The 13,329-nt window shown below is 37.7% G+C and overlaps 2 protein-coding genes and 1 long non-coding RNA gene across 11 annotated transcripts; 1 reads left to right on the forward strand and 2 right to left on the reverse strand.

The window, feature by feature from the left end:
• Positions 1 to 2,581: 2,581 nt before the first annotated feature.
• On the reverse strand, positions 2,582 to 3,639 carry LOC130713478 (uncharacterized). Its single transcript, XM_057563242.1, has 2 exons — positions 2,872 to 3,639; positions 2,582 to 2,782 (listed from the first exon to the last, which is right to left on the reverse strand). The coding sequence occupies exons 1-2, from the start codon at positions 3,637 to 3,639 to the stop codon at positions 2,582 to 2,584; spliced, it is 969 nt and encodes a 322-aa protein (XP_057419225.1).
• Positions 3,640 to 3,729: 90 nt separating this feature from the next.
• On the reverse strand, positions 3,730 to 4,947 carry LOC130713479 (protein FAR1-RELATED SEQUENCE 5-like). The gene has a single exon (XM_057563243.1). It carries the CDS (start codon positions 4,945 to 4,947, stop codon positions 3,730 to 3,732), a length of 1,218 nt encoding a protein of 405 aa, XP_057419226.1.
• Positions 4,948 to 8,443: 3,496 nt separating this feature from the next.
• LOC130711117 (uncharacterized) lies at positions 8,444 to 12,813 on the forward strand. 9 transcript variants are annotated; one of them, XR_009010584.1, is made up of 9 exons: positions 8,445 to 9,431; positions 9,576 to 9,687; positions 10,037 to 10,099; positions 10,185 to 10,277; positions 10,397 to 10,538; positions 10,630 to 10,693; positions 10,998 to 11,221; positions 11,692 to 11,792; positions 12,575 to 12,813. It is a non-coding gene; the product is annotated as an uncharacterized LOC130711117 (long non-coding RNA). The 9 variants fall into 9 exon arrangements; XR_009010579.1 differs by having other exon boundaries at positions 8,444 to 9,431; positions 10,998 to 11,792; XR_009010583.1 differs by having other exon boundaries at positions 8,444 to 9,219; positions 9,316 to 9,431; positions 9,587 to 9,687; positions 10,998 to 12,813.
• Positions 12,814 to 13,329: the final 516 nt, after the last annotated feature.

Here is a 13,329-nt window from a genome sequence, read left to right on the forward strand (position 1 = left end):
GCACGCCGCCCTTGACCTAAGTATAAGAGCTCACAGATGCACACTCGATTCGGTCCACCTACGCCATCGGGAACCCTAATCAGTCACTAAAGGTTAGCCTTGGTGGAAGGTAGCCCTAAGAGAGTGAGATTAGGGATGCACGCCGCCCTTGACCTAAGTATAAGAGCTCACGGATGCACACTCGATTCGGTCCACCTACGCCATCGGGAACCTTAATCAGTCACTAAAGGTTAGCCTTGGTGGAAGGTAGCCCTAAGAGAGTGAGATTAGGGATGCACGCCGCCCTTGACCTAAGTATAAGAGCTCACGGATGCACACTCGATTCGGTCCACCTACGCCATCGGGAACCCTAATCAGTCACTAAAGGTTAGCCTTGGTGGAAGGTAGCCCTAAGAGAGTGAGATTAGGGATGCACGCTGCTCTTGACCTAATTATAAGAGCTCACGGATGCACACTCGATTCGGTCCACCTACGCCATCGGGAACCCTAATCAGTCACTAAAGGTTAGCCTTGGTGGAAGGTAGCCCTAAGAGAGTGAGATTAGGGATGCAGGCCGCCCTTGACCTAAGTATAAGAGCTCACGGAGGCACACTCGATTCGGTCCACCTACGCCATCGGGAACCCTAATCAGTCACTAAAGGTTAGCCTTGGTGGAAGGTAGCCCTAAGATAGTGAGATTAGGGATGCACGCCGCCCTTGACCTAAGTATAAGAGCTCACGGATGCACACTCGATTCGGTCCACCTACGCCATCGGGAACCCTAATCAGTCACTAAAGGTTAGCCTTGGTGGAAGGTAGCTCTAAGAGAGTGAGATTAGGGATGCACGCCGCCCTTGACCTAAGTATAAGAGCTCACGGATGCACACTCGATTCGGTCCACCTACGCCATCGGGAACCCTAATCAGTCACTAAAGGTTAGCCTTGGTGGAAGGTAGCCCTAAGAGAGTGAGATTAGGGATGCACGCCGCTCTTGACCTAAGTATAAGAGCTCACGGATGCACACTCGATTCGGTCCACCTACGCCATCGGGAACCCTAATCAGTCACTAAAGGTTAGCCTTGGTGGAAGGTAGCCCTAAGATAGTGAGATTAGGGATGCACGCCGCTCTTGACCTAAGTATAAGAGCTCACTGATGCACACTCGATTCGGTCCACCTACGCCATCGGGAACCCTAATCAGTCACTAAAGGTTAGCCTTGGTGGAAGGTAGCCCTAAGAGAGTGAGATTAGGGATGCACGCCGCTCTTGACCTAAGTATAAGAGCTCACGGATGCACACTCGATTCGGTCCACCTACGCCATCGGGAACCCTAATCAGTCACTAAAGGTTAGCCTTGGTGGAAGGTAGCCCTAAGAGAGTGAGATTAGGGATGCACGCCGCTCTTGACCTAAGTATAAGAGCTCACGGATGCACACTCGATTCTTATTCCAGTTAATTGCTAAGTTAATAAGTATTAATTTAAATGCATTGAATAACGATAAATGTGGCTGGCCCTAGTGGTAAATGCAATGTCTTTTAAGTCCCATGACATGGGTTCGAATCCCATTGGGTCATTGTGTGTATTTTTTTTTCAAATCAATTTTTATTCCAGTTAATTGCTAAGTTAATAAGTATTATTTAAATGCATTGAATAGCAACAAATGTGGCTGGCCCTGGTGGTAAATGCAATGTCTTTTAAGTCCCATGACCCGGGTTCGAATCCCATTGAGTCATTGTGTGTATTTTTTTTTCAAATCAATTTTTATTCCATTTAATAGCGTAGTTAATAAGTATAAGTTAAATGCATTGAATAACGACAAATGTGGCTGGCCCTAGTGGTAAATGCAATGTCTTTTAAGTCCCATGACCCGGGTTCGAATCCCATTGGGTCATTGTGTATATTTTTTTTTCAAATCATTTTTTATTCCAGTTAATAGCGCAGTTAATAAGTATAATTTATAAATGCATTGAATAGCAACAAATGTGGCTTGCCTTGATGGTAAATGTAATGTCTTTTAAGTCCCATGACCCGGGTTCGAATCCCATTGAGTCATTGTGTGTATTTTTTTTTCATATCAATTTTTATTCCAGTTAATAGCGTAGTTAAAGGCACCTAAGTTAATGCATTGAATAACAACAAATATGGCTGGGACCAACAGAACACAGTGCAAATTAATTAAAGTGTATGCTATTAGGTATCAACATTTCCATTAATCAATCCAAAAACTACCACAACCTAAACTACAGTCTATCAAAGTGTCTTCACCATCTACTCCTCCGCATCATCATCCCCAACAACATCAATCTTCTCCACTGCTATCGCTAACATAAATGCGTGCAGCCTTGGCCTTCCGCTCAACTTCATTTAAGCAACCCACAAACTGTGTCACAACAATAGTTTAGTTACAAAATCTGAAAACATAATCTTGGCAGACAAAATTTAATCCCTTTCAAGAACACATTCACACTTACAGTTGGGACTTGTGTAGAAGATCCAGGTTCACATATGCGAATCCCAGGGTATGATGGAAAAGTGAACCCATCCATGATGTTCATTCCAGGATGAAAATACTCCTGGGTCAAAGGAGTCATAAAAGGATAATTCAAATCTTGAGAACAAGCTTCATTAACACTCTGATCCTGTAAAACAAAGTTAAATCTAAAATGCTCATGGACATGTACTGATCAAAAATGAATGACACAAAGATGGCCCACAAGGATAATACCTTGCCTTTGCCTTTTCCAGCATCTTCAAGTGAGGAGACTCCAGGCATAGTTACATTATATGGCAATACCTCATCAACCTACACACACAAATTAATTTTAAATCACTACTAAACTGAAACAAGTAGAATAAAATATTATAGTTTAAGAACTCCAAATGTATGCTAACATCATCAAGCTCCACAGATGAATCACTCATAGCAGTGTCGTGGGAACCAACTCCTTGACCTTCACGCATTTCCGGGCATGTGCGAATTGTATGACCAGGCATTCTGCATCTTGAGCATAACCTTGTCTTCTTCCCACCTTTCTTCTTGCGCCCCTTTGTGATCACCACAGCGGGATCACCAATCAAGAATGGTCCAGTGCGGATGGTTTTGTTTCCCACCCTACGCTTTTGAACACTGTCAGCCAACTTATATATGTCCTGCAAGACTTGAGAGAAATCATTCACATTCTCACAAGCTATTTCACTTAGTATGTTGCAAGCAGCAGAAAGCACACCCCTCCTTAACATCGCCAATTTCTTTGAATCATTGCCAGTAACAGTGTCATTAATCTGATTCATGTAGTCCACCTTAGCCGTCCTTGACCACCGTTTACAAATAAGACTATCAGGAACTTCAGCCAGTCTCTCATTTCTTATTGCACATATCATGTGAGAACAAGGAATTCCATAATACTCAAAGTGACCACAATCACACACAAACTTTGAAGAATTCTTGTCATATAACACCACATACTCACGCCTTTCATACAAAGCCTTGTTCATCTTCACCATCACCACATCATTGACCTCAGTCCTTTGGATAATATTTAAGCCACCCACATATTGAATCTGAGTTTTAACTTCATTGAACATGCTCCTTGTCAATTTCTGGGAGAAACCTCGCTCAATATAACCAAGGGAAGTAGTGTGCAAAGGTTCTGTATACATTGTGTTAAAATCAGCAACTAACTCATTGTGTCGGTACTCCTTCACAGCCCTCTCAAAATTATGAATGAAATCAATCAAACTGTTTTTACATTAAACATAGCTCTTGATGAATGAACTGATCCCTTCACACATTGACGTGGTTCTTATGCCTGCAAAGAATTTGTCCCTCATAAATGCAGTTGCCCACATTTCTTTCATCCCATACATTCTTGTCAACCACTCATCATCACCAAATCCATACTTCTCCATAACCTTAGCCCAAACATGGTCAAATCTATCCGGATTGAAGTTGCCATAAATCAGAACTTTAAAATCATCCAAAAAGTCTGAATTCTTAAGTTTCTGTAGCGCTTTTTGTTGAATATGCCAACCACACAACCTGTGACGGGCATTAGGAAAGACACAACTTATTGCTTCTTTCATTGCTAAATCACCATCTGTAACAACACCTTTCGGGTGCTTCTGAAACATACACTCAGCAAATGTCTCCAAAACCCACTTATAAGTCTCGATCGACTCATCCGTAACCAAAGCACAAGCAAAAACTGTTGTCTGCCCATGATGATTGTAGCCACAGAAAATCACAAGAGGCTTATTATACTTGTTCCTCTTATAGGTGCTGTCAAAGGCAATTACATCGCCAAAAGCATGGTAATCCACTCTGCTCACTCCATCACTCCAAAATAAGTCTTTGAGATTTTCATCTTCAGTTTTAGTATACTTGGAGAAAAACATTGGATCACCCTCAGCCTTAGCCTGAAAATATGACAAAGCAGCAACTGCATCTCCGTTTCCTACCCTTATCCGCTTCTCCTTATCAATGTGATTGAACAGATCCTTCTTCGTAAAACCCAATGCCTCATGACTACCTTTCTGCCCCAGCATCAAGCCCATTATGTTGCAAGTCTTCACCCCATGTAGCTTAAGGCTATTGATCTGAGCCTTGTCAGAATCATTGAGGTGCCGAAAGGAAGAAATCAAGTGGACTTTATCCACAGGTGCCAGAACATGGTTGTGATTCCTGACAAAGTAAGCAACTTTCCACTTACCTGAGTTGCTTTCAAAGCGAACACGGAAGCGAGCTGGACATGACACCCTGGTAATTCCCTTTGAAACTCTAACCCGGTCCCTCTGCTGCAAGTATTTTCTATGCCTCACCCCCTCTTTGCTGCATACCAGTTGACGAGTAACAATGTAACCGTTAGCAGAACGATAGATATTGTCTTTCCTTACACCAAAACCATAACACTGACCATATCTTTCATAGAACTTAATCGCATCCTCTTCAGAATCAAATTCCATACCCATTATATCATCTTCTGTCAAATCTAATATGCTCTTCTCATACACAGCACCATCATCGTACTCATCCTCCACTCCAGTAGAACCACCATTTTCCTCAGATAATTCATGCCCATTGTTACTTAAACTGACATGGGCTTCTTCCTCTCCATTTTCACCAGATTGTACATTACTTTCCATTACCTAACCAACTTCAGAATGGTACATTTTCATATCCAAAAAATCGAAGCTATACTAAATCAACACAACAAACACAACCTAAATTCACCATTTGAGAAAGGCCTAAACTTGAAAAACCCATAAATCGAAAGAAACACACACAAATACTAAATAAAGAGGAGAAGGACTTACAGTAACACAAAACAAGAGCTTAGAACCCTAAATGTCGAATTCCGAAAGAAACTCACAAACAAACACTTCAAATAGCTTCAGGAGCTAACCAACAAGCCTTCGCTGCTTACAGTGGAGCCTTCGCCGCCGTTGTCGCCTTCACTGCCATAATCGCCTTCACCGCCGTGCACTCTTTGTTCTGCTCCCTCCAAAGGTGACAACCCACTTCAATTTCCCTCTCAGAAATTCAAAGCCTCGAAATGTGTTAACCACAGGGGGACCCACATGGGTTCACTAACCTTAACTCATCTTGGATATAATAATAATGAATAATAAATATGTCTTTTTCTTATATTTTTGGAAAATGTTAAAAATTGAAACAAATATTTAAATACGGTACCAGGTGTCGATCCCCCATTGGTACACGTTATAACTCGTCAGTCGTGTATCATACATTGGGGGTATGGTAGAATCCGCCCTGGATTTATGTTTGAAGAATGGGAGGTATGAAGGTTGAAGAAGGTGATGTAGCAAATATTATTTTTTTAAAAAGTAATGCTTAAGTGGCAAAAATATTAATAAAATATTAACCCAAGTCAGTGATTTTTGTTAACAATTGACGGAAAACTGAGGATCGGACCTTATATGCTTCCAGAGGTTTTAAAACTTATTTAAAATTTTACTTCATAGTAAAGTAATTAATTCATAAGTGTGTTATGTTTATCTATTAGATTGAATGCCAATGTGTTTTTTCTCAATCCAACAACTTTGTTTGGTGGTAAAAAATGTCTTGGAAAGCCAAATATCTCAATTAAATGTGAGTAGATACTAGACATTAGGCTATGACTATTTCTAAAGAGACTTATATGGTTAAATCATTATATAGTCTAATATGTTTAAACCTAAAAATAAGTCAATAATTATATAATTTCAAGATATTATAATAAAAATATAATGTAAACCAATAAAATAAACATACATATTAGGCCAATTAGACTTACAATGTTTTATGAGCAGTTTAAGCTTGATTTTTTTAACTAAATAAGCTCTTACAAAAGAATTTGCCTTGTGTATTTATTAATTTCTAGTCTCACATGAGTCTAATATAAGGTTAGGCTATAAACTCGTACGAACGGTTTGCCCTATTTTCATCCATAAAACGAGGAACATAGTATTTATAGCGTTATCTAACTATGAACTATTAATTTTTTAATCAATAATAATTATGGTGATTTACTTTATCTTTTAAAGTGAGCGTAATTATTTAGTAAAATCAAATATTGTAGTTTATAATTGAAAGATGAAATCAATTTTACATTTGCATCATTTCAAAAACAAACAAAAAAACAAAAAATTACATTTGCATAATGTTACTCGTTTTAGAACCTAGGACGCGCGTATTATTAGAACCTACGACGGAGAGTGGTAAAAAAAAGCGCATCTTGATACCACCAACGCATACTCAAATAGACACTAAATAATTGGAAGTGTTGTCTAATGAGTTGGGTGATGATCCTCTTAAGTGGGGAAAACCTTGAGGAAATAATGTGAGTAGATCTCAACCTTCAATTTCTTTTAAAACAGATCAAAGGTTAAAATTAAGAGAATATTAGATAGTGTCTTTTATGTGTGATGTACCCAATCATTTCCTTTCTCTACCCAATCCTCATACCTTAAAGTTAACACAGCCTAATTCATTTTCGTATACTATGATAAACGTAAATCATTAAATAATTGTAGAAAAATTAAACCACCCAAAATTTACGAAAGCACGCTAAAACATTGCAGACATGGAGATGGAGCAAGGAAATATACAATTAACTAGCCAATATACCACTAAGTATCCTAATATACAACATGCAGGTCTAATTGAAAAATATAGCAAGGAAAAAGAAGAATTTTCTTTCTATAACTTATCTCCTCAAGCATCATTCCTTGCTTTCTTCTATTTAACAAGAGAAAACGTGAAGAGAAACCGAGCAACAACACGCAACACACATTATTCTCTTGATAAGTTTATTGAGTATTTTAGGTTTGGATGATTTAATTTTTCTACAGTGATTAAATGATTTACGTTTATCATACTATACGAAAATGAATTTGGATGTGTTAATCTCATGGTATGAGAATTAAATACTCTAGGGGTCCCTGAAATTGTACCCCGTATCAAAATAAGTCCCTGAAATTTTTTTTTCCGATTCCGGATCCCTGGAATTGTTTTTTTAATCAGAATAAGTCCCTACGCCGGAGAAGACGGTGGTTGACGACGGCGGTCATGGCGGCGCTACGACCAGGGTGTTGGGCCGGCTTCGTCTCGTCCTCAGGAACTCAGTGGTGGTGGTCTCGTGGGCTGGGTCGTCACAGTTGAAGAGAAAAGGCCAGTCGCAAGTTGATTTCTTCTCGCCGGAATTTATGGAGCTTCTCGGTTTCTTCGTTTTAGCTTTGTTTCTTGCGATTTCTTCGCCCAGATCAGATATATGAAGGTCTAGGAGTGTTTTAAACATGTTATTTCATGGTTTGTGGAAACAATGAGGAGGCAACCACTGTCTTCTCCGGCGTAGGGACTTATTTTGATCAAACAAATTTTTCTAGGGACCCGGAATCGGAAAAAAAATTTCAGGGACTTATTTTGATACGGGGTACAATTTCAGGAACCTACAGAGTATTTCCGAAAAGAAATGATTGAGTACATCACACATAACATACACTATTTAATCTTCTCTTAGTTTCAGCCTTTGATATGTTTTAAAATAAATAGAGGGTTGAGATCTACTCACATTATTTCCTCAAATTTTTCCCCACTTGAGAGAATCGCCACCCCTAATAAGTTACATGCAACTCTACCTCTTTTGAAAGAGTAATTCTTATGTGGGCCCAAACCAAATACCTTACATTTAAAAGAAAGGCTTAAATACTCTGGAGGTCCCTGAAATTGTATGACGTATGAAAATAAGTCCTTGAAAAAAAAAATTCCGATTCCGGATACCTGAAATTTATTTTTTAATTTAAATAAGTCCCTACCCGTGTTGTGTGCTTATGTGGCTCAATTTTTGCACAATCAGCTATTCCACGTGGCTTTTTTATTTTTCTTTTATTACACATGAATTAATCAATTACTAATTAAACATTTTCTTATTAAAATTAATCCCTAAACCAAATAATCCCTAATCCCTAACAATTAAATTAGAAAAAAAAGAAGAAGAAGAAGCAGAGGTTAGGAATTCAGGAGGAAGAAGAAGCTTCGCTGGTGACAGAGGCGAAGGTTGAACGGAGAAAAGGCGACGGCGGGGACGGTGGATAGAACCTCCATCGCTCCGCCACGAGACCGCCGTTCTGGAGCCAGAACCTTCTCCAAGCATAGTCGTCGTCAGATCGAGGGAGAGAGAAAGGGATCGACCATAACGATGAAGATGACGAACTCAGGCGAAAGGGACAACGAACCCAGAACGACGACGACGAACTCATGCGACAACGATTGAGCGTCCATGATCGACTCTTAATCATGGATCCACCACACCCAGATCCAACATCATCCTCCTCCAACAACAACCCACAATTCCAACAACAACCCACATCCTCCAGCAGTCCACATTCCATGGATATGAAGAGAAACCCTAAAGAAAGAGGGTTGATAGTTGCAGAAAGAGTGTTCTTCGCTGATTCGATTTTGCCCACAAGAACCAGATTTGGATTCGGTTTTGCTTTGATTTAGTGTACCAAGCAGGTTCATACCCAGAAGGAGAAGAGGCAGAAATATGAGTTTTTCTATTTGAAATTGAAATATGAAATTGGGGGTTTTTCTATTTGAAGCTACCATTGCTGCAGCCATAAAGTTTGCAGGGAAGAGAGAAAGGGATGGTTATCCAGATGCACATCTATCTATCTACTTCTACTACACCTTAAAAGAGAGACAAGAAATCCCTATTCATAAGAGAACTTCCAATCTGGGTCGTCTATTTGACTATCTCTCCATTTTAACTCTTTAATCCTGGCCCTTCATCTGTGAGACTTTTTTCTCATGTATTCTACTCGCTGACGTCACAGAACGCGTTGATGGAGTATGCGATGAAGGAGAGGAGTGTATCCATGGTTTGATTTCGTGGGTAATCGTCATCCCTGCAGGCCCTGTCTCTGTAGCGTGAGGATCGTCATTCTTTCAGGTACGTCCTCTGTTCCCGTGGTTAGGTTTAGGTTTGGTTGCAGAAGGAAGCAGGAATACGAAATGTTAGGTTTTACTGTTGAGCACAATTTTGTATCAAATTTCGTCACCATGATCCATGTTTCTTCAATCCTTTATGTGTTAGGTGAAAATCAGAAGGAAGATAATAGATTATTCAGGAAATTGTTTAATTTGTTGTCAGAAGCTGAACGAAGTCGGAAAGAGTTCCTATTTCTTCGTCAGTTTAGTACAAGAAGGTTGGTATCCAGTCTGTGCCAGCCTATTTATTTGTTGAGAACAATTTCAATTGTGACTGGGTTTCCCTTCCAATTGTCTATAAATACTCTCATTGTTTGTTGTATATGTGTGCTTGCTTATTCATTCCTGTTGCTGCTATTTCTCCTACTATCTTATAATCGCTCTCCCCTGCAATCTTTTAGATTAGTTGATACTTGATTGAGTCAATGTTGCATGATTGAGTCCATGCTCATGCCACATTTGTTTACTGATTTGAGATTAAGCAATCTCTCTGCATGGTTTCTGCTATCGTTGTGTTACTAACTTACTATTCTTCATTTATACAAACTAAACGGGTTCCTTTTTTAGGCTCTACCTACTTCCAAAGGCCAAGCTCTTGCAGATGAGTATGGTGTCAAGTTCTTTCAGACTGTGAGTAGCAATATGCTTGACAATAAGTTTCATTAATTTATATGTGATTTCTTTTATATTCATATTAATTAAAAAACAAATGCAGAGTGCAAAAACAAACTTGAATGTGGTGGAGGTTTTCTTTTCAATAACAAGAGACATCAAGCAGAGCCTTGCAGACACAGATTCTAGAGCTGAGGTATTTTTTTAACTCTTTTTTGTCTGTACTTCTTTTTCTTGTGAAATATGAGTGTATGCATGAATTGAGCCTTCTCTCTCTCTCTCTAGATTTTTTATCTGTTTATAATGATTATGCAGATGATTCTAATGAATTGGCTAAGAATAATGATGATGGAGAGGATACTTTCAAGTTGTCATATTCTGATGCTGAGTGAAGAATTAGAGGAAAAGAACCTTCAGAAAAGTTTTGTTCCTTGAACAAACCTCAAAGATGGATGAGGTATTTTGCTTGCATGTGCCTAAGGTATTTTACTTGCATTTGAATTTGGGGCTGAGGTATTAATTTGTTTGATACATGTGGTGCCAAGAAGATTATTATCAAAGATGCTGCTGCTCCGAATTACACATCTAGAAAGCCAAGTAAATAAGTTGCAGGTAACTGTATGTTTTAGTAATCTTTGGTAAAAAAACTTTTGGTAATCTTGTGAGAGCTTTTTTCTGATATTGTAGGTATCATGTCATTTCTTTCTTTCCATTTGTGTTTTCTTTTCACCTTACTAAGAGAGAAATTATTCTTTGAAACTAAAGCCTACTTGGCTTTGCTCAAAATACTCACAGAAAGTTAGTTACTGCTGTTGATTTTTCTTGCAGTTAGTTAGTCACTGCTGTTTTTTTTTTCCCAATGATTTAGCATCTCACTTATTCATTGTTATCAATGTATCTTTGTCTCTTGCTGCAGAAATCTTCCAAGTGAAACTTGGGCCCCTAAATTAGCAAACTAGCAAAGAACATGAGCAACTTGAAGTCATGCCTCTTCCAGAAAAATCTATGGATGCTGAAAGACTAGGACCTGAAAATTAGTTTTTCAAAGAGAAGGTGGAAAAGGAGGCCAGATTGTGGACAAAGTTGAAATTGCAGTTCAAATTACACACAACCAAACCGGTGTCACTATTCACTGAACAAGTTATTTTTCCTCTTTTCACACTTATTTAATATGTGAACCCATCTTCCATGTTTCTGAGGCTTCTTTGGAACATAATATAGTTGGAGATAATTTATATTTTATATGTTAGAAACATATTTTAGTCTCATGTTAAGTAGATCCAAGATTCAAACTTAACTCACAAAGTGTTTCTTCTTTAAGAATTATTATCCCCACTTAACTCTTCCTAGAATCAGAACCTGAAATACTCATTCAAGAAATCTTAATCCTGATATTAGTATACAATTGAGAGGCATTTATTTCATAGTTTCTTAAATCCTCACAGATTAATTAACACTATGGATATTACTGCGACAAATTCACACCAAACTCATGCAAATGAGAATTGAAGTGCATGATTAAAATGCATTATGTTAAAGATTCCCATGGTAATGATTTTGATGATTGGTGTTGGCCTGATCATCCTCCTAACTTGACACTTTGAACCCAGAGATTAGATCCTGGTGGTATGCTATGTTTTATTTTCAGAGTTCTGTTGGTTCCACTCCTCTTTCCAAATGGAATGTGCCTTTCGTCTTCAATGGTCTTGAGGTTTGTTAATTTTTTCAAAGGTTTATTTATTTATTTATTCTTGTGGTTTTTATCATGTTTTTGGAATTGGAATCTTCGTTTGCAAAGTTTTCAAAGGTGACACTTTCATCTCATGCATTTGGGTTAGGGAAAAGGGAAAGAAATGATGTGCTTTGTAAGGAACTCATTATCACCAGCATCCATTTCCATGATAATGATTGATGATATGCATGCAGACCTTATGACCCAAGCATTTATCGTGTATGCTGGAGAAATCATTAGGATAATTAACAATTTATCCACATGGTGACTCTAATCATCAATGACCTCATAATTTGGGATTATCTATGACACAAATGTTCCCCCAAAGCACTATGTCCAGCAGAAAATAAAATACATGTTGAAAATTAATAGAGGCCAGCATCATCCCACCTATAGGTTTCACACTTAGTGGTTACGGACTTGTGGTCCCAGAGGCTAGAGTAGTAGCTTGGTTGTTGTACTTGTGCCAAGTTGGACTTGAGAAGGAGGATGGGAGTATGATGAAAAATAACAAAACACTCCTGAGTGAAGATTCAACTAATGTAAGAAGATTTTGGAATTTGACAGCTTCATATGAAGCTAAACCGTTGTGGTATTTACTTATTGCAGGTCGATGTCTCGAGTTGTTTGCTTTGGCATATGAAATCTTTGTATTTAGTCAGTTTTGGAGAACTACTAGAGTGATGTGTTTAGTCTTTAACTTTGTAATTGTCTTTGATTTACTCGGAAGTTTCTCATTACTAAAGTGTGCCTAATTGCAGGTACTTGCCTAAAGTTGGTTTGATATGGACTTTGCAGGCCATCGCTTAGTGGCAATATCATCTATTAGGATATTATCATGATTGTGTTGATTTTTTAAAAACTCATAAAATAGAGAACAACTTTCATTCAGGTGCTATTTGGTATTGGTGATTTAAATTGTAACTCAGTCATGATTTTGACTTGGACATACAATTCCTATATACAGGTTGTAGGAAATATATGTCAAGATTTTATTTTAGTTAATTTTACCTTAGGAATGCTAACCACTGACCCTAAATTTAAGTTGGTTCTACTATTTATATTTTTGAAATATTTTCTATCTAAAGATACAAAACTACAGTTGAGAACTGTTTAGTACCTAACTATAAAAGTAAGTTTGTTATCATGTAAAAGTAATGGTATTCCATAAATAAATTCCAATATAAATAACAAGTTATATTATTTTTACATACATTTAACACTATTTCGTTTATTTAAAAACATTATTAATTATAATTTTTTGGTTAATAATAGACATATATGATATGGTTTAGTAATGTATTTTCAATTTCAAATCTTACAAATTTTGATTATTGTGTAATGGGCATCCTTCACATAAAGTTATTTTTTTAACTACATAAATTTAGAGATTAAACACGAGTGCATCACAATAAAATTATGAAAACGTGTTTTGTAATATTTTTTCTTATAAATTCTTAATATAATATATTTTTAGTTTTTATCAATAAGTAATTTTAACTTTTAAAATTATGGT

The sequence above is a fragment of the Lotus japonicus genome, chromosome 4 (genome assembly GCF_012489685.1).
Source record: "Lotus japonicus ecotype B-129 chromosome 4, LjGifu_v1.2".
Classification (NCBI taxonomy): Eukaryota; Viridiplantae; Streptophyta; class Magnoliopsida; order Fabales; family Fabaceae; genus Lotus; species Lotus japonicus.